We start from the raw sequence: 16,876 nt of genomic DNA, 5'->3' as shown, positions 1-16,876 counted from the left end.
AGGTATTGAGTTGGTCTAATACTAGAAATAAAGATATTACTATTTTAAGCTCTGTTTACAAATAAGCACCTATAATAGTCTTGCAAATGTTTGTAAACTACTGAGTGCACTCATGAATTCAAATATTGGATGACTAGCGATTTAAACGGAGTATAACATCGCCCTCAAGTGGACGTTTGAACAAAACGTTTTTATATATTTCTCCAATGTATAAATAGTATCTCCGTCAAACTCAAACTAATTCAAATCAAGATTTAGGGGGACAGAATGACAAAATTGTGTAAAAGAAAAAGTAATTATTGGTGTCACAATTTCCTTACAATCCTTAATTTCAGCAATCATGCTGAAAATTCAGCTTTGTCATCACCAGAATAGATTACATTTTTACATTTGTAACCCTGGACCACAAAACCAGTCATAAGCGCACGGGTATGTTTGTAGCAATAGTCAACAATACATTGTATGGATCAAAATTATCGATTTTACTTTTATGCCAAAAGTCATTAGGATATTAAGTAAAGATCATGATCCATACAGACATTTTGTAAATTTCCTACTGTAAATATATCAAAAAACATTTTTTTGTGAGTGGATATGCATTGCTAAGGACTTCATTTGGACAACTTTAAAGGTGATTTTCTTAATATTTTAATTTTTTTTTGCACCATCAGATTCCAGATTTTCAAACAGTTGTATCTCGACCAAATATTGTCATATCATAAACCATACATCAATGGAAAGTTTATTTATTCAGCTTATTCAGCTTTCACGTGATATGTAAATCTAAAACATTGACCCTTATGACTGGTTTTGTGGTCCAGGGTCACATTTATTAAAACAGAAAACAATTATTTTAAATTGTAATATTTCACAATATTACTATTTTTTAACTGTATTTTTGATTAAATAAATGCAGTGGTCGACATAAGACATAATATAAACATAAAAGGGCTTAAAATATATACATACAGTATAGTTAAAAAAACACTCTTAAACCCTTATTTCATCTGAACTTTTTTAATATAAAGCTTTTGCTTTTATACAAACATCAAAGACATAAGGCTTTCTTTTTTTCTTTTTACATTAATTACATTTCAAATACACAGCAATACTGTGATTATATTGTCAGATTTTACACTATATTGTTGTTGTTAATTAAAAAACAAATCTGCTACTGAAAATGAAGGTGAAAGTCCATTAAGATGAGTTTTAATCTGCTTTTTCCCATGAAAGAATAATTGTGAATATTAAATCTGGAATAAAAGGTGGGTAGTAAATGTTAATTTCTGTACTAATCACTTTCCATAAAAGACTCTACTTACGAGGTCTCAATTTTTTTTCCTATCTGTACAAGAACAAAGAGCACATTAAAGACAGAGAAGAGCCCATACACAACCCTGATGTCAGTGAGATCTTTTTACATGGCTGAACCCGCATATCCTGACTATGGTTAATTACAGATTTGATCGTTTTTGGTAGGATTTGAAATGACAGTAACCAAAAATAATCCAGCATCACATTCTGAGATGGCCGACATTGTGCTGTAAACGACTGTCTGAATTTTCCTAACTAAACAAATAAGATTAAAAACAAAACAAAAATCGAATTAAGACATTATATATTCTCAAAGCCGAATAGTTAATGCTGCAAACTATAAAACAGCAGGTCAAATCCCAAATAGTTCAGGAATTGCTGAGTTAGTGTGAACACATTCCTTCTCTGTCGTTCTGCCCTTGAGAATCCAATAAGTAACCATTATCCCATGAACCTCAAATCATCTTCAGATGAACCGATGCTGATATTGTGCGTATATAGAGGTCGCATCTTTCCTGCGGTAATTACATTGCAAAATGTTTCAGATCCACATCAACGTAAACATATAACTGCTTTCACACTTTCACTTCACATTTAATGACATTGAGCGCCAGGCCGAGAGAATGTAAGATAGAGAGATCGTGTGCAAGAGTTTTCTGTGCCTTTGTGTCATTGTTGGTCTATGGGAAGACATCTCACGGGTGCCCAAGGGTCTGTCAGCCCAGCTGCACGTCCATATCCATGGGACACAACACATATCTGGGGTCAAGTTTAGGCCTGAAGTCACCAAAGTGTCTGGAAGCATCGGTCCCGAAAACATCAAGCACTTTTCTGTTCATCAGAGCAAACCTGGACAAAGAAATCAATAACTTTATGTGTTCAAGAATTCATATGCATAATAAGACATATTAATCAATCAGATTTTCCACTAATACACACCTGCCCTTTGTCAACCGCAGTAGAAACTTCCAGTATGATGGTCTCAGATTTTGCACTTCCATAACCGCCTGATCAGATCCAACCAGGACATATTAAACAAAATTATTTTAAAATAAATCACATGAACTATGGGCATGTTACCAGAAGGTTTTTCAAATGTATAGCCTTGCCATTTAAAACCTAACAACACTATTTTTGTCTTTCCTTAACTGAAACCACACTTGATTCTCATTTAGTTCATGACTAAGTCATCAATAAGTTACATGGGCACAAATGGCTCCTGCATTTTAATGTAGTTTGTATTTTCCCTTGGCGTAAAACTGTCCTTGGGTATCCAGAAGGTGCTTTTAGGTAGATCTGAAAAAATATTTTAAACTCACCGCTTGAAAACAGATGGCAGTGGAGATGGCATAGATTACTGTGTCAGCCTCAGGGAAGTACGGAAACCTGCCTGCCTCGATTCCTTTGAAATACAACGTCTAAAAAGACAATCAATAGATTATTAACAGAGTAAACACACATATATATTGTATATGTAAATATTTTATATTAGAAATAGTATATAAATTATTTTTTGAAATCCCAAAATATCTATTGAACCTTTATTATGAACTGTATAAAATATGATTTGTGTTTTTTCATGGTTGTTCATAAATCAAATTTAATATATAAATCTTTTATGGTAATTTATTGACCAAAATATAATAAATACATTTTTAAAAGCATTTCTATTTCTATGATCATAAAGGAAATGTTTATATTGAGGATATCGAAATACAGGTTCAGTGCTGACAAAGGATTAAACCTGGTCCTGGTTATATATTTTTTAGTTTTTTTGCATGCGTTAGTGCATCATAGTTAATACATAATGCTTTCATTAATTGCATAATAATTTATTGACAAACAAACAAAAAATAAATAAATGTATTTATGACTTAATTTTCTTTTTTTTAGAAAGAAAATATTAAAGGAATATTTGCTTTGAGGTAGGCAAACAAACTGCCGCTGCATAAATTGACATAGGCCCTGGTATTAAGATGCGTTTTGGTCGATCGGATCACAAGTGGACGAGGGAGACACATACCCATTTACACATGGTATTTTGAACATTTGAACACTTTCAATACACTTCTGTCCTGATTTCTTCGAGGCGAGGGTCTATGGGCGGGTAAATGTCCATTAGATCAAAATGTCTTTCGATCTAATGGACAAAATAAACTTGCGCAATTTACATATGAATGCCCCAGAGGTGACGAAAAAACATACGGAGAGCAGCAGCTTTCGATTCTACTCTGACAGCTGCAAGATTAGCCGGTGAGTGTGCGTTAGAAATCAGGAATGGTGAGAGAACATTGTGCTTGGTACATTTTCATATTCAAACCAAACTCGGGTCTCCAGACAACAAAGTTTAAATCCCGTCTGGCAAGCACACTTTCCATAATGTTTACGCATTAGGTCAGTAGGCGGACAGTAGGCGTCTTTAGTGGACAGATTCGACCACTTGAATGTTTCCACTACGAAAGCAATCCAGTCAAATGCAGTTTTGACTTCCTCTGGAAGTGGTCGAAAGTGGACAAGCTCAAAACATTTTGAGCAAACTGAGAAAGAAGCGTTTTTTTTTTTTCAAAATTGGTGATTTTCGTTTTTTTGCAGAATCTGTTAGTTGAGATCACGAAGAAGCATCTCCGTGTTTTAGGTAGCAGTATTGGTTTATTTAAAAGCGTACATTTTGAGGTTGAAATCGGCTTGTTTTTCTGGGATTCTATCTCGCAGTAGGGGCGTGTCATTGTCTGTTTGTATTTCCATACTAGAATCGGATACGCTGGCTTTTGTTTCTTTTGTTATTGCCGCCTCCCTCCAAGGGAAGCGTGGCTACTTATTTATGCAGCGCTCTGGCCAGCTCTAGTTGATATCAAAATTTAATGAAGATGGACGCCGCAAAGAATATCGCAGACAAGCTGAACCGTGGCCGTCACACCGAAAATGTTTTGAAGTACAACATACGGCTGGATTCTTGAGCTGCGGAAAAAGAGTGGCAGGACATGCGAATTATTGGATATTTAGAGGCAAACAGACGCATAGTGCAAACTTCGGAGATGGTTACATCCACAAAAAAGACCCCGACAAAGAGAAAGTGTGCCCGAACAACTTATTTCATTGGAGGCAACAAGATCTTTTCTGTTTCTTATGGGTTGAGTTTCCATAAACATCAAAGTTTGTCGTTTTGTGTTCATTCTAAGAACACGTAGGCTACACGTTATCTCATGTGTCTATTGTTATTAGCTAGCTCAGGACTGTTGTTTTCATTGTAATCGTTAGCATCGTATCACTTGCCAAAAAAAAACCATTACTATAATGGGCTTTTAGATGGTGATGTTAGCATGTTAATTTGAATAACGCTTCAACTGCTTGAATTGACTGGTGTGAATGACTTAGCTCATGTAAACCTTACTATTCTTGAATTGAATGTGATGCTAATAATTTTAGCCAGTTACTACTTAATATTCTTAACAAGCATTTACTAATGTAATAGTAAATGTATCAGATTAAATTCCTACGCAAGTAAAAGTATAAAGTTTCCGTAACCATAAAATGTGCGTTATAAGTCAAAAGTAAAAGTATTTATTGAAGTTTAATGTACAGGATTTTTTTTAATCCTTTGACTCAAACCAGGTCTAACCACTAACTGAGGTCTAAACCAGGACAATACGGTTGTCACAGAATCCTGTTCAAAAAGTCCTAATGTCAAAAAAGATGCACAATGCACATTATCATTATTATTAATAGTATGCGGTCCGATTTTTCCCGTTGCGTCTGTCGTTGCTATGCAACCATGCAGCTTTACAGGGGGTATGGCTTATCTAAATGAGATGTAAATGAGCCCTTTTGTCACTCTCAACAGGTGAGAACAGGCGAGAACTGCAAAATCTTTAGGTCATTTTTCTGCCCTTTGGGCTTTTTTGAGTGCCTACCTTCAAATGGCCACAACTTCTCCAAATATTATCAGATTTCCATGTGTTACACATCGTTGGAAAGCTTGGAGACTACACTTTCAGAATCGGTGAATAACTCAAAATGCCCCAGAACTGACTTGTGTCCCTACTTTCCGTGACTGGTCACATTTTACACCCTGTTCACACCTTTATTTAGCATCTTCCACTTGTGATCTGCCTGATCAAATCATATCTTGATGAAGTGGAAATAGGGCCATAGATAAATCCCATAGCAGATGTAGGCAGGTGGGAACTCTGAACTCTCAAGCCTACAGCAAACACTGAACCAGACACCAGAGGCATGATTGAGAACCCTACTCATTTGAAACCACTAAAAAGCAAGAGAATCGTTACCTCCACTAGTTTGGAGAAGAGGTACATGGAGATGGTAGTGCTCTTGTAGAAGAACATTGACGTGCCAGCAAGAAAACCTGAAAAGATAAACAGAAAAAAAGGTGAGCTGAGAACATCTAACACCTGTGCAAAAGAAAAAAAAGGGTTCAAAACACAGTTTACCTGCTATGAGAGCGTGGAGCTCGTCGTCCAGGTTCCGCATCCATCTCAATAAACAGCTTGTGCCCTTTTATAAAATGGAAGTGAGAGGAAGAGAGAGAAAAATCACATCTGAAAAAGCGTCACAGGTGAAGGAAACAAAACTTGCTGTCTCATAGGAAAAACCAGTCCTGGATCTTAGTGGAGATGAAGTACCTTGTATATACTGACAAAAGATCCCAAGAAAGCTCCTAGCTGGAAGTTCTCTTTGTTGTAGAGCAGCCAGAGCAGACGAGAGGGTTTGGTGAAGGCCTGTCTGAATGCTGATGGAACCTTCAAACAGCACTGAATGAGGTAACCCACGCTGAACATCCGGATGAAACCCTTTAAAAACACAAAGTAATAAAGCAAGCATCTCAGAAGCTGCTCTCCAGATTAACTGTCAGTTAGTGAGCAAAGGGCACTGCTATATCGACAGAGCCTTTCACCCAGATAAACGCTACTCGTTTATGCATTCACATTCTGTCTCTCTCCTGTTCAAACACATGTGCTCAGAACAAACAGATGAATGGTTTGAAAGACAGTGGGTTAGGAGGTCTCAGACTCTTACTTTAACACAGTAGGAGAAGCAGTTGTCTTGATAGTGTTTGCAACATCTATGCCTGGGTCCATGTTTGCATCTAAAGGGGACAACACATGCACAATGAATGCAAATGCACAATATGTCATGAAGGAGGGGAGCATTCGCACATGACAATGAAGCGGACTGTTGAACAACCAGAAACGAAAATTAACTCACAAAGTGGCAAATAAAACCCCTTTTTTTGCACATTATTAATGTATATACATTTGTGGTCAGTAAGATTTTTTTAAAGAAATATTTCTTGAGCTCAAAATCAGCATATTAGCATGTGACACTGAAGACTGGAGTAATGATGCTGAAAATTCAGCTTTGCCATCACAGCAATTAATTACTTTTTAAAAAATATTAACATAGAAAATGGTTATTTTAAATTGTTATGAATATTTCACAATACTGTTTTTAATGTATCTGTCATATCAATGCAGCCTTGGTGATTATAAAAGATAAAAAAAAAAACAATACCAAACTTTTGAATTGTATTGTGTATGTGTAGTTTATATAACATATATTTCCTTAAATATATAAGCAGATGTGGTTTTAATTTGTATTTTATTACTGTGGTCAATACAATCAAATTGATTATAAATAAATATTAACATCACATTTGATAAAAGAGTTATTTAATTTACAATTAGTTTATGTTTTTTAATTTTTGGCAGTTCTAAAAATACTTTAAAAACATTTTTCTCTTAATTTCCATGAATTAAATAATCTTTAAAAATCTTTAAGTAATTATGTCTAGAAAAATTCTTTACTGTACCTTTAAATGTTTAATTACATAATTAATTAAAGTTTGAAATGTATGTTTTCTAGGCATCTATCTCACACTCACATAGAGTCTAGGAGTTTCCGTGTAAACGCTCTGATGCAGCTCCCCCTGGAGGCAGGCGTGTGCTCTGGTCTCTCCTCCGGTGGCTGCGCGTCTCTCTCTGAGCCCTGTGTGTACGCATGCTCGGCCAGGCAAGAGTGTGTCGGGATCTCCTCCTTCCCAACTATAAATCTGCCACAGCCAGACACATAATCGCCTTTAACAGTCTGACATGACTTTATACTCTGAACAGGGTGTTTCCTAGGGGGGCCTTAAGATTAGCAGAAAATTCTTGGGAATTTAAGAAGTATGTACAGAAGTCATATAAAATCGATAAATAAACTTACTTTAAGGCAGAGAAAGCAAAGCCATTCAGTCCGTCTTTACATCTAAAGATAAAACCAGAAAATTTGAAGGGTCAATGTTTGTAATCGAACAACTAGTTTTTTATATGTTCTGAAGAGTGTGCTTGTCCATCTTAAAGGGATAGTTCACCCAAAAATGAAAACTGTCATTTACACACCCTAAAGTTGTTCAAAACCTGTATTTATTTCTTTCTTTCTTTCTTCTGCTGAACACAAAAGACGACATTTTGAGGAATATGGTCAAGCAAAGAGTTGATGGACCCAATCGACTTAAAAAAAAATATGAAGGAAGTCCATCAACTCTTTGGTTACTGAAATTCTTTAAAATATTTTGTGTTCAGCAGAAGAAAGAAATTCATACAGGTTTGGAACAACTTGAGGGTGAGCAAATGATGACAGAATTTTCATTTTTGGGTGAACTATCCATTTATTGCTGGTCCTGGAGGACCTCAGCAAGTCTTGGAGCCTCTTCTAATGAGATGATGTGTTAAATAAATGAGATAACAATAAGCTGACCAACTGACCTGAAGAAAAACATGTAGAGAGATGCAGTCAGACAGAAGAGAAGAACCTGGGGAGAGAAAAAAAAGAAAATATGAAATAGACATCACATGAAACTTTATGATCAGGTCAGGGTTAGTTCAAAGCAATAATGCTTTTGCCAGCATGTAAAGTTCTGTTGTATCAATAGCACTAAATGATCTCACTGCATGATGTAAAAAAATCCAGATACACTGCCATTCAGTGATTTGGGGTTGGTAAGATTTTCAAAAGTCTCCAATGCTGCATTTATACAGTAAAAAAACTAAAATAGAAGGGGTTTTTTAACGTTGTTTTTTCTTGTTCTGGCAAAGCTGAATTTTCATTACTCCAGTCTTCAGTGTCACATGATCCTTGAGAAATCATTCTAATATACTGATTTAGAAATATTTATAAATATTAATGTTGAAAACAATTGTGCTGTTTAAAAGTTTTGTGGGATTTTTTTCAGGATTCTTTGATGAATGGAAAGTTCAAAAGAACATTTATTTGAAATAGAAATGTTTCTAACACTATAAATGTCTTTCTTTACTGTCGCTTTTAATCAATTGAATGCATCCTTGCTGAATAAAAGTATTAATTTCTTTCAAAAAAAGAAAAAAAATTCCTTCAAACCTCAAACTTTTCAACGGTAGCGTAAACTGTAACGTACCTCTCCATGTTTCATGGGCTTAACAAGACCCCTCGTGACAGCCATCCGAAAAATCGTCTCCGTTGCCTGGAAATGACACAGAGCACTTAAGATCAAAATCAGCTGAGGGTTCCTTGAAACAGGCCATTTTTTATCACAGCTTTCCAGAAAAAGTAACATAAGTGACAGATAACAGATGCAATGTTGACTACTGCCAGGAAATGGTCATACAAGTATGAAAGAACTGTCATGAAGACTTAACACAGTGGAACTGAAGAGATGCGATGCTGAATTGTCTTACCAGGTTTGCCATGTAAATTGTCAGAAGTCCTCTCCTGCATAAGACGACAGATGTATTACATAACATCTGCACACAGTGAACTTGTAATAACACAAAACAATGTCACAAAAACTCAATGAGTCATATATTAGGAGATCTTACAGCAAGGATGATAACAATAAAGTTTTAATAATCATTCTGATTATATGAGAATAAAAACATCCACACCACAACTATGACAATAATGACAAAAATCACTTTCAGAACAAGCGTTGTCTCATAAATGGCAGGAAAAGAGTTAAAGAGCTCAATTGGTGTGGACGATAATATAGTTATCTTTACATTTATCACCCATTGTGTGAATGGGTCTTTAATCTTCTAATTTCCATATGCAAGTTCAGTGTAAATGTGATTTAAACTTTGCATGAAATTTGTACAGAAAAAAAGGCCAAAGGAAATCTGATCAGCGTGAAAGGAAAACGTCAGGGCTAACCTGCTTTTCCGCTCTATTAGTATGGCGATGTATGAGGCCGGCAGTGCCGCCCCAAAGCCTGCTGACCAGGAGTAGAAACGTCCCAACAGCTTACTGAATAACAGAACAAAAAGATAGGAAACAATGGAAAGGACAGCAGGTCATTTATGATCATAAACTACACAACAGTGCTCTCAACTGAGGATAATATCACTGCTGAATATTTGTCTGATTTAGAAGGGATTTAAATTTATTGACACAATCAAGTGAACTACATTTCATTAAACTGACCGGTCATGCAGAATAATGGTCATAAATCCAAACGTTTATCTCACTACATAATTCATGTGATGTGTCACTGGTCTTAACAATCCTATCTGGACGAATATGTGTGTAGACTCTGAACAGCTGATAAGTAGAGGGATTCAAAGGTTGCTTTTCAGCTCTTGTTCCAACAACAGTACACATGGGACAGCAAACGTTTCCAAGTATAGCTTTTTAGCAGAATTTTGTTAACATTACCGGAGAATGCAGAAAAACGCAATGTAGAGGCCTCCATTTGCGGTCAGGAAAGACGTGGATTGCAGGATCTCAGGAAGCAGCCTTTTCTTGTAATAATCCTTTTTCCTTCTTCTTAAAATGGCTGCAATCTGGAACACAGAAAAAAAGCTTTTAAAGTCACCATAAAATTAAAATGGACAATTCTTATTTTTTATGGAATTTGGAGTATTTATTATAAATGATTTATGAGTTTGCATTATTTTTTTTTTATTGACATGCCCTCGTATTCTTTAATCTAAATAACTTTCCCTCCCTCTTGCAGCAACATCTCTTCTCTGATGATGTGTTTCCTGGCGCAAAGGTGGTACAATCGGTCACTCACATGAGATCGACCAATAGCAAACAACAATGATCCAACCATTCAATCAATTCCCCATGGACAAAATCAAGTCCCGCCCTACATTCTTTCTTGTTTGAGAAGCTGGCAACTTTCATGCCAACTTTAAAGAAAAAATAATGCAAGAGCTTATGTGACACAACAGAATATAGTTTCCATATGACATTAACTATTACATATGTGAGAGCATTAAACAAACACATTGGTTTCTGTAGGTAACATGCTGACACTCTGTGGTTTGTCACCCAAATACCACTGTCCTACTGTCTATTGATGGACTGAGCCATAGTTTTTGCGAAACTGACTGGAATGCCAGTACTGCAACCCTACAGTTCAGGTGTTGCGCCACTATGAACTGCAGTTTTGCAATGGAAGCAAATGTCACATCCAAAGTTGACACAATGATGATCCCTCTGTCAGATCAACAAAGACTGACAGCCGGTTATGCCAAGTCATCACATTCCAAGTAAATACAAGAAAACATTCACTGATGTATATATACTAATATACAAACAACCACCTGAGGTGGCCTGAGGTCACCATTAAATCAAAATAGACAATTATTTTTACGGAATATTGCAGTATTTATCACAAATGATTTGTCTGTGCACAATTATTAGAGTCTGAGCACCAATGGTTGCCAACTACCAGTTCATTTAAAGAGGGGAAATTCGTGAACAAATCGTTCAGATAATTCATGAACGAATTATTATGACTCTCTGCTTCTCCCTATGAGGATTGGGATTAGGTGTGGTCTTTAGAGATAGGGACCAATAGATAGCAGCCTCCCCACTTTATCAACCAATCAGAAGCAAGGGAGTCAAAATTTCACGTGAAGTAATAAATTCACTAGAACGATTCAACCGATTCACTGAAAAGATCCAAAACTCCAAAAACTATTCGTTCGCGAATCTGACATAACTATTGGTGAGTTTTAATGTGAGCCAGTGAACATCCTTGCCAAATAAAACATCTCAACCTAAACTTTGCTTTGGTAAACAGTAATAGTTCATCTTAAATCTGCAGTTTCAGTTTAATGAGAATGATTGAGCAAATCTAATAGACAAACCAGGAAGTTTCTCATTAAATGAAGTGAGGCATGCATCATTTTAATTCACGACATAACTCAAAGAACACTAAAATGCGGAAACAAAAGCGAAAGTTTTGCACAAGTTTGCGCAAAGGAGCATTTGACAGTTTGATCAGTATCATTCAGCAGCTCTCTCTCTCTCTGCTAATCTGAGCATGACATCAGTCTAACGACCTTTCCTGAACACTTTAAATGCTAATAGATATAAAACACGACAGGTTGAGACACACTTTTGTGTTTTTATTTCTAAATAACTTAGCAACTATTTCGGGCCCTCGCATCGTCCTGCAGGACTCTGCTGTAGCTGCCAGGCTAACTGCGCCCTTGCCAGGGCGAATTAACGGTTAGATCCGCGCAATTACACTCACCAGATACAGAGGAGCATATATCTTGAATGAGACTTCCAGAGCACCAGCTGTCACCTGGAGGGTGGAGGTCGTACATGAAGGACTCCATGTGTGTCCTATCTCATAGCAGCTATGCGGTATGGACTTGCTGAGAGCAGCCATGTTTAGCACTGCACTTCGGGAGCGCTCGTCCACAGTTTCTGGCAAGAGCGCTCCCGATGGACGGACGCGCGCACCCGTGGAGAGGAGATAATGAGAAATAACCAGATAAATAAATTAATAATAGCGTATGAAAGTAAAAGGACATTGTGAAATATATTAAACAATAAGTGTTGTGTTTTCATGGAGTTTTTACAAAATAAATAAATACATTTATTGATTGATTTGTTTAATAATTGAATAAATAAATTATTTAATTATTTCAGAATAAACTGTTACATTAATTAGTTGTTTTACTGAACGCCACAGAATTAAAAAATGGACAATTATTATTTTTATGGAATACTGCAGTATTTATTATAAATGACTTAGGCGTTCACATCATTTTTTTTATTTTTTTTATTTACGTGCCCTCATAATCTTTAATTAAGTAGTAATTTAGAGTTGGTTTGATATTTTTACGCCAAACAGTGTTGTAGTTTAATGGATTTAAATGGGTTTAGTACTGTATATAAAAAAACACAAGATTATTAATCTGGTAAATAAGCCTTATGCATCATAAAGAATAATATTCTGAGTAATTTGCAGTTTGTTTGATACTTTTAGGCCAAACAGTGTTGTAGTTTAATGGATTTAAATGGGTTAAGTACAGTATAAAAAAATAAATAAAATAAAATAAAACACCAGGTTATTAATCTGGAAAATAAGCCTTGTGCGTCATAGAGAATAATATTAATTTACAGTTGGTTTAAAACTTTTAGGCCAAACGGTGTTGTAGTTTAATGGATTTAAACGGGTTTAATACTGAAACACCAGATTAATAATCTGGAAAATAAATCTTGTGCATCATAGACAATAATATTCTGAGTAATTTACAGTTGGTTTGAAAGTTTTAGGTAAAACGGTGTTGTGTGGATTTAAATGGGTTTAGTACTGTATAAGAAATACCAGATTAATAATCTGGAAAATACACTCTAAAAAATGTTGGGTTGAAAATGGACAAACCCAGCAATTGGGTTGTTTTAACCCAGTGGTTGGGTTAAATGTTTGCCCAACCTGCTGGGTAGTTTTATTTAACCCAACTACTGATTAAAAATGACTATATGGCTGTCTTAAAATGAATCCAAAATAGGTGAGAAATTAAAAATCAGACACATAATTACTATAGAGGCAACAATAATAATCAAAAGGTGTACATTTATTAATAAGCAATTTAATAAATGTTTATTGTTTATTATTCATTATCTTATTAATAAATGCTAATTTATTAAACATATTAATAAATGTTAATTTCCAGCATATTTTGGGTGCATTTTAAGCAAGCAATACAGTAATTTTTATACAACAGTTGAGTTAAATAAAATTACCCAGCACATTGGCAAACATTTAACCCACCCACTGGGTTAAAACAACCCAATTGCTGGGTTTGTCCATTTTCAACCCAAATTGGGTTGTTTTTAACCCAGCATTTTTTAGAAGACGTATAAAAAATACCAGATTATTTATCTGGAAAACAAGCCTTATGCATCATAAAGAATAATATTCTGAGTAGTTTGCAGTTGGTTTGATACTTTTAGGCCAAACAGTGTTGTAGTTTAATGGATTTACAGTTTTGTATACATTTAAATTTCAAAAATTATTATAAAATATGTGAAATGCAATCACTCCAACGACATGCCCCAAAAAAGTCTAAACAGTATTGCCGCTAAAAGTGCAAAGCTATAGTCTTTCTTTTCATTATTTTTGCTCGATCTAATGAGCTCTGGTCCGCAAAAGCCATCACAGTAGTGTGAGTTGCACCAGGAAGGCTCGCTCTTGGCTGAGCTGTAAATCAGGGACCGTGGGAAAAGTGGAAGTTTTCTTCATTTTTGCTATAACTTGGTGGGTGGTATATAGACATCAAACCAGTGTCATTCAGTAGAGGGGGACGGTGGACAACTTTTACAACTTCTCTTTTTATGCCTACTGGTCAAAAGGTTTCTGTTGTATTTTGTAGCTGGTGAGTGTGATGTGATGTATAATCCATCCACATTCACAAACAATGACAAACAACAGACATAACAAGGAATCTATAATTATTATAATGCATTTTAACTTTGGTTTTGTGAAAAGTTATCATGCATTATAACATACATTATGAATACCTTTATGATCCATTATACATAAAGGCTTTAAGTAAAGTGTTACCATAAAGTTCACTGTGGAAGAGAACCTATGTTGAAAGACCTTTATCTCGTAATTTACATCATAATCAAGTGTGATTTAATTACTTGTTTTAAAGGGGTCATATAATGGTACATGCACTTTTACAAGTTGATTGTACTGAAATGTGTGCTGGCAGTGCCTATACACAACCATCCTAAAATGATAAATATCCATCCAGTGTTTTAATAACCATCCAGTGTTTTTTTTTTTTTTTTTTTGAATCTCCTTATATGTTTCGGCCTGTCTCAAATCGAGCCGTCTGACCGTGTGTGGCGTCACACGGTCGGACGCCCCTCCCACGACTGTTAATTGACAGCAGCGTTTCAACATAGACCCGTCCTGAGCGAGCTGTCATCATAGTCCGCCATTGTTGATATGCTGGAGCAGATTGTGTTCTGTTCTTGGGTGTAATAACAAACATAGCAGTCATTTTGATGTTCCTAAATCCGAACCATGCACTGAAGACATAGTAGCTGAGTTTTGTTTTCGAAGGGAATACCCAGCAAACACATTTACGTTGTGGCAACGACTGTGGCATGTTGCAGTTCTACTATGGCAACTTTGCGGTCTACGTGCCCATAACATTGTGACAAGGTAGAATTGTAATATGCCACAGGGCTGTAGCAACGTTATAAGCGCAACTGCGACACGACGTTCTGACGTTTTTTTGTTTTGTTTTTTAATGGTAGATTATAAATAATTCCCATTCTACATCTTATATTTTGTGGTTAATTTTTAATCACTCGACATTAGATCACTATATAATACTTTTTTAATATATTGTTTATACTTATTATTATTTATGGGCAACAAATTAATCAATTGACCCTTTGCAAGGAGTTTGATTGACAAGCGATCTAACCAATCAGAATGGCGAATCCACCATTTTGTCCGACAAAGCAGTCAGGAGTTTGAAAATTAACCTCGGTGGACTTAAACTTGAAAAATGGTGTGTACTGACATCTTTCCGCGTTTGAAACAACATTCCTTCTCATGTTCATTCATGTTTATTTGATGCTATAAATGAACTGAAATTAAATGAAATGAAGAGATGATCGGTTTACAAGCCTCTTAAGCTGAGGCACTAGACCAATCTGTCATGACACATTTAAGAGCCACAAAACGTTTTTTATTGTTTGAATTTCTTTAAAAAAAAACTACACAGTTTGAAAGCTGGGACTTTGTAGTAACCTGCTCTGTCTTGTCTGTCGACGTGTTGTCAGTGTCCTCTTTGCTCCGCAATGTATTTTTCACTGTGTGGCGTGACAGCGCCACAGCTTGTCGGACAAAGCAACAGTAAAAGGTGGGCGGGTCTTTGCGAAGGGTCAATTATAATCAACACCTGCTAATGTACACTTTGAAGAATAAAAATGACATAGAAGGTTCCATAATTCAACTTTATTAAAACTGCATATGACATTATTATAATTATTCTTCAAAAGGTAATACCATATGACAGCATATATATATATATATATATATATATATATATATATATATATATATATATAGTGCCCTCCACATTTATTGGCACCCTTAGTAATCATGAGCAAAAGCAGCTGTGAAAATAAATCTGCATTGTTTATTCTCTGGATCTTTCATTCAAAAAATTCACAAAATTCTAACCTTTCATTGAAGGAAAACAGTTGAAAGTGGGGGGAAACTCACATTACATGTTGGCCACAATTATTGGCACCCCTAGAAATTCTTATGAGTAAAATATCTCTGAAGTATATTCCCATTCATATTTACATTTTTTTTAGCACACCAGGGTGACTAGGAGCATGAAATTGTCCAGCCATGACTTCCTGTTACACAGGAATAAACATGAGGAAACACAAATGCCAAATTCCCGTAATCATTCATCACAATGAGAAAAACCAAAGAATATGAATAATATTCTGATGTGCAGCAAAAGATTGTCGAGCTTCACAAAATAGAAAGTGGCTGTAAGAAAATAGCTGAAGCATTGAAAATCCCCATTTCCACCATCAAGGCAATAATTAAGAAGTTCCAATCAACTAAAGATGTTACAAATCTGCCTGGAAGAGGACATGTGTCTAAATCGTCCTAATGTAAAGTGAGGAAAGGTTGAGTGGCCAAAGACCCTCCAAGGATCACAGCTGGAGAATTGCAGAGATTAGTTGAGTCTTGAATCTCAGAAAGCCTAAAAAAATTATTAAAAAAACAGCACCTACATCCCCACAAGTTGTTCGGGAGGGTTTCAAGAAAAATCCTCTGCTCTCATCCAGAAACAATCTCCAGCATATTCAGTTGTCAGACAAGACTGGAACTTCAAACGGGACCGGCTTCTATGGTCAGATGAAACTAAAACAAGAGCTTTTTGGCAGCAAACCCACCAGATGGGTTTGGTGCACACATGGATAAAAAGTGCCCCATGTCCACGGTTAAATATAACACTGGATTTTTAATGTTGAGCCTATTTTTCTGCTGGAGGTCCTGGACATCTTGTTCAGATACATGGTATCATGGATTCTATCAAATACCAACAGATAAAAAATCAAAACCTGTCCGCTTCTGCTAGAAATCCAATAATGGGCCATGGTTGGATCTTCCATCAGGACAATGATCCAAAACAAACATCAAATCCAACACAAAAATGTGTCACTGAGCACAAAATGAAGCTTCTGCCATGGCCGTCCCAGTCCCCTGACCTGAACCCTAAAGAAAATGAGTGGA

The 16,876-nt window shown here is 35.8% G+C and overlaps 1 protein-coding gene across 1 annotated transcript; it reads right to left on the bottom strand.

Moving 5' to 3' along the window:
• Positions 1 to 622: 622 nt before the first annotated feature.
• tmem135 (transmembrane protein 135) lies at positions 623 to 12,015 on the bottom strand. Its single transcript, XM_067399328.1, has 15 exons — positions 11,834 to 12,015; positions 10,000 to 10,127; positions 9,499 to 9,591; positions 9,027 to 9,060; positions 8,747 to 8,812; positions 8,079 to 8,125; positions 7,537 to 7,578; positions 7,214 to 7,381; positions 6,349 to 6,418; positions 5,955 to 6,122; positions 5,763 to 5,826; positions 5,601 to 5,677; positions 2,634 to 2,732; positions 2,254 to 2,321; positions 623 to 2,163 (listed from the first exon to the last, which is right to left on the bottom strand). Exons 1-15 carry the CDS (start codon positions 11,972 to 11,974, stop codon positions 2,031 to 2,033), a joined length of 1,398 nt encoding a protein of 465 aa, XP_067255429.1. The 5' UTR covers positions 11,975 to 12,015; the 3' UTR covers positions 623 to 2,030.
• Between the last annotated feature and the right edge of the window lie 4,861 nt (positions 12,016 to 16,876).

The sequence above is a fragment of the Chanodichthys erythropterus genome, chromosome 10 (assembly GCF_024489055.1).
Source record: "Chanodichthys erythropterus isolate Z2021 chromosome 10, ASM2448905v1, whole genome shotgun sequence".
Taxonomy (NCBI): Eukaryota; Metazoa; Chordata; class Actinopteri; order Cypriniformes; family Xenocyprididae; genus Chanodichthys; species Chanodichthys erythropterus.
Note: the sequence above shows the minus strand (reverse complement) of the source record. Positions and strands in the feature narration are given on the sequence as shown.